Consider the following 3,049-nt stretch of genomic DNA (forward strand, 5'->3'; position numbering starts at 1 on the left):
CTATTCCATTGCGAACAAAGAGAGGTGTTGGAGTTGCTCAGGCTTTAGAAAGTATTCTTGAACAAGATTGCTATAGAAAACTTCAAAGTGATCGCGGTAGCGAATGTGTTAATCCACATGTGTAAAAGGTTTTATTGAAATATAATACAAAGCTCTATCATAGTGACAGTCCGATAAAGGCTACATTGGCTGAACGATTGATAAGAACGATTCGTCTATTAATTTCGAAATATTTTACACTGAAAAATACTGCTGCTTTTATTCAGGATTTAGATAAATCATGCAAATATATAACCAATGACCTCATCGATCTCTGTCCTATGTTAGCCCTCAGGAAGTTCATTGTAGTGAAAATACATTTGACACTTTTCTTAAACAATATTCCAGTGAAAAAAACAAAAATTTTGAAGAAAAAATTCAATGTTGGTGATACTCTTCGAATTAACAGAGCCAGCAATATTTTTGAAAAGGGGAATTATTTATGGTCCACTGAACTATTTAAAGTTTCCAAAATCCTAGACACCGAACCCACGACATATCGCCTGCGAGACACCAAAGATGATGAGATCCTCGGCGGTTTTTATGAATATGAACTACAAAAAGTTAGAAACAGTAGTGAAATTTATCAAATTGAAAAGATATTAAAGAGCCGTACCAGCAGGTGCAAGAGACAGTTGCTTGTTCGTTGCCTAGGATACAACTCTGATTTTGATTTTTGGGTTGCAGTTGAAGACATTAACAACGCCCAATGATTTCTATGTAAAATTCAAGTCCAATGTCTCCAACCCTCTCTACAATGATTTGAATAAAACAAGTGATTTTTGGACAAAACTCTCTCCCACTATCAAATTCGATGGCGCGAATGAAGTGGCTCTTGTTGACTGTATTCTCAAAAATACATATGATATCCTGAGAAAAGATTGCAAATATGATATAAAAATTAGACCCTATGAATGACCACCAGCAGTTAGTAAACAACATAAAATTCAAAAGATCAATTGGATGTATTATTCATATGTTGAATTACCATACGAGGAACTCACTTCCATGAATGATTTATGCCGTTCCATCAATAAAAGAATTTTCGCTCATAAAAAAGGAGCCTTTCATTTCAACTATTCAAAGGAAGAAAGCAAGATCTACATTAGTTCGCCCATTGTCAGTGAAAAGGTTATTGTCAATGATAATCTAAAAGATGTTCTTGGCTTTAAACTTAATATTGTCAATGGTAAAAGTGTCGGAAAAACTAATGTTATTTTTGCTGACTATCACCAGCCTTCTCCACGGACAATTGTATATTTCTTTATGCTTCATTTGTTGAAACATCCAGAGTTTGTAATATCAATGTTCCACTCCTACGAGTTCTTGAACGAAAAACCAATCAAGATCATATTCGTCATTACAATATAAAGCATCTTCAGTATATCTCCGTAAACACTTTCTATTTGGAACTCTGTCAGTTAACGCTAAGAACTGAATTACGTGAGCCTCCAGCTATATCAAAAGATTTGGCTATGATTGCATTCCATTTCCGACGCATCGCTGTCGATGTTTAAAATGACAAGATGTTTGATAAAAAAGTGGTATTCATTTGTCCTGATATTGACTGCTATGTTAATACTCTTGGCCCAAGACAACTGGGCAATGGAATGGACTATTACAAAGGTCGTTCATCAATGTCTGGCTATGGTCTTGGCAGCTGGTTTGCTAAGCTGTTTTGCTCTGCACTACCTCTGTCTAGAAAATATATTGCACAGGCTGCGACAGATTTTGTATCCTATACGATTGGGGCTCTGGCAAGGATTTAAAAAAAAAGTGCTTTGGACAATCTTAGGTTCACTGCATGAACCCTTGGCGAGCAACTTAAACCTCAACAAAATGGAAAAGGTTTAAAAAGGTTGAGAAACAGTACACCACTCATCAGTCTCTACTCAGGTCAGAAACGAAAGACACAAGTCCTGTCAAAGAAAAAAAGGAAAAAAACGAGAAGCACAATAAGCAGTAGAAGAAGCAAAAAGAAGCCCTAGGAAGAGAATTGTTAGATCGAAACTGAATTTCTTTTCATAGACTGAACAATGGCATATCTACCACATAAGGATTCCCATCATTCAATCACTTCATCTTTAAATCTCTTCAATGCAGAAAATGTCGATATGAGTGTAAAACATGGATACTATGAACAGTTCTGCCCACAACAACCGCTCTCCGATAATATCCACTTTCAAATTTATTCCAGTGAAGATTACTTTATGGACATGTCTTCGACATTTATCGATTTACAGTGATAGTCAAGAAATCCGACAAAGGAATGCCAATTTGTGCTGATGGAATTTCCTATGAAAATTCTATATTACATAGTTTATTTCGTCAAATCAGTGTCTACATAAATGGCACATTGGTGAGCACAAGCAATAATCTCTCAAATTATAAAAGCTATATGCAGGTCACGTTGATGACACCTAAGTCATACAAGGAATTGAGAGGCACCTCCAATGGATATGAATATATTACTGATACTGATAATACAGATGCACTTAAAAATGCTACAACTATTACATCTACTTGGAAAAATATATCATGAGATATTTAATATACCCCAATGGCTACCACCAAATATTAAAGTGGATATAAAATTGACGCTTGCTCCATCCAATCTCCCCCCTAGTCAATACCTCGCTCTTTACGCTAAATTACACTAAACTGTAAGTAAGGAGCGACCCGGCTCAATGGTAACCGAAACTGTAGTTTAGTCCAAGTTTAGTCCTACCAAAACATCAAGTTTAATCTTACCCATAAACACTTAAATGCCTGAGAAGATTTATATGATTTTCGAAAAAAGAAAGCAAGACCCCTTAAAAACCACAGCACTTGGATTAAAATCACACCAGCAGATTCATCGTATCAGAGACCCCTACTGTGGAGGTACGAGAGTTCTAACGGGAAGAAGGTGAAATTTTCAATTTTTTACCAGAAAAAAGATCACTGATGCGTGTTTATTTGTTGTTTTTTTTTTTCCCCAGGGGTGATCGTATCGACCCAGTGGTCCTAG

The 3,049-nt window shown here is 36.0% G+C and overlaps 1 protein-coding gene across 1 annotated transcript in view; it reads right to left on the reverse strand.

The window, feature by feature from the left end:
• Positions 1 to 1,139: 1,139 nt before the first annotated feature.
• The window catches only part of LOC148948323 (uncharacterized), a 10,953-nt gene continuing 9,043 nt past the window's right edge, over positions 1,140 to 3,049 (reverse strand). Inside the window, exon 4 of the mRNA XM_089094887.1 lies at positions 1,140 to 1,188. Coding sequence (XP_088951013.1) covers positions 1,140 to 1,188 — 49 coding nt within the window. The remainder of the gene's footprint in view (positions 1,189 to 3,049) is intronic.

This window comes from Artemia sp. Qi Xiang Cuo, chromosome 9 (assembly GCF_049724085.1).
Source record: "Artemia sp. Qi Xiang Cuo chromosome 9, ASM4972408v1, whole genome shotgun sequence".
NCBI classification, from domain to species: domain Eukaryota; kingdom Metazoa; phylum Arthropoda; class Branchiopoda; order Anostraca; family Artemiidae; genus Artemia; species Artemia sp. Qi Xiang Cuo.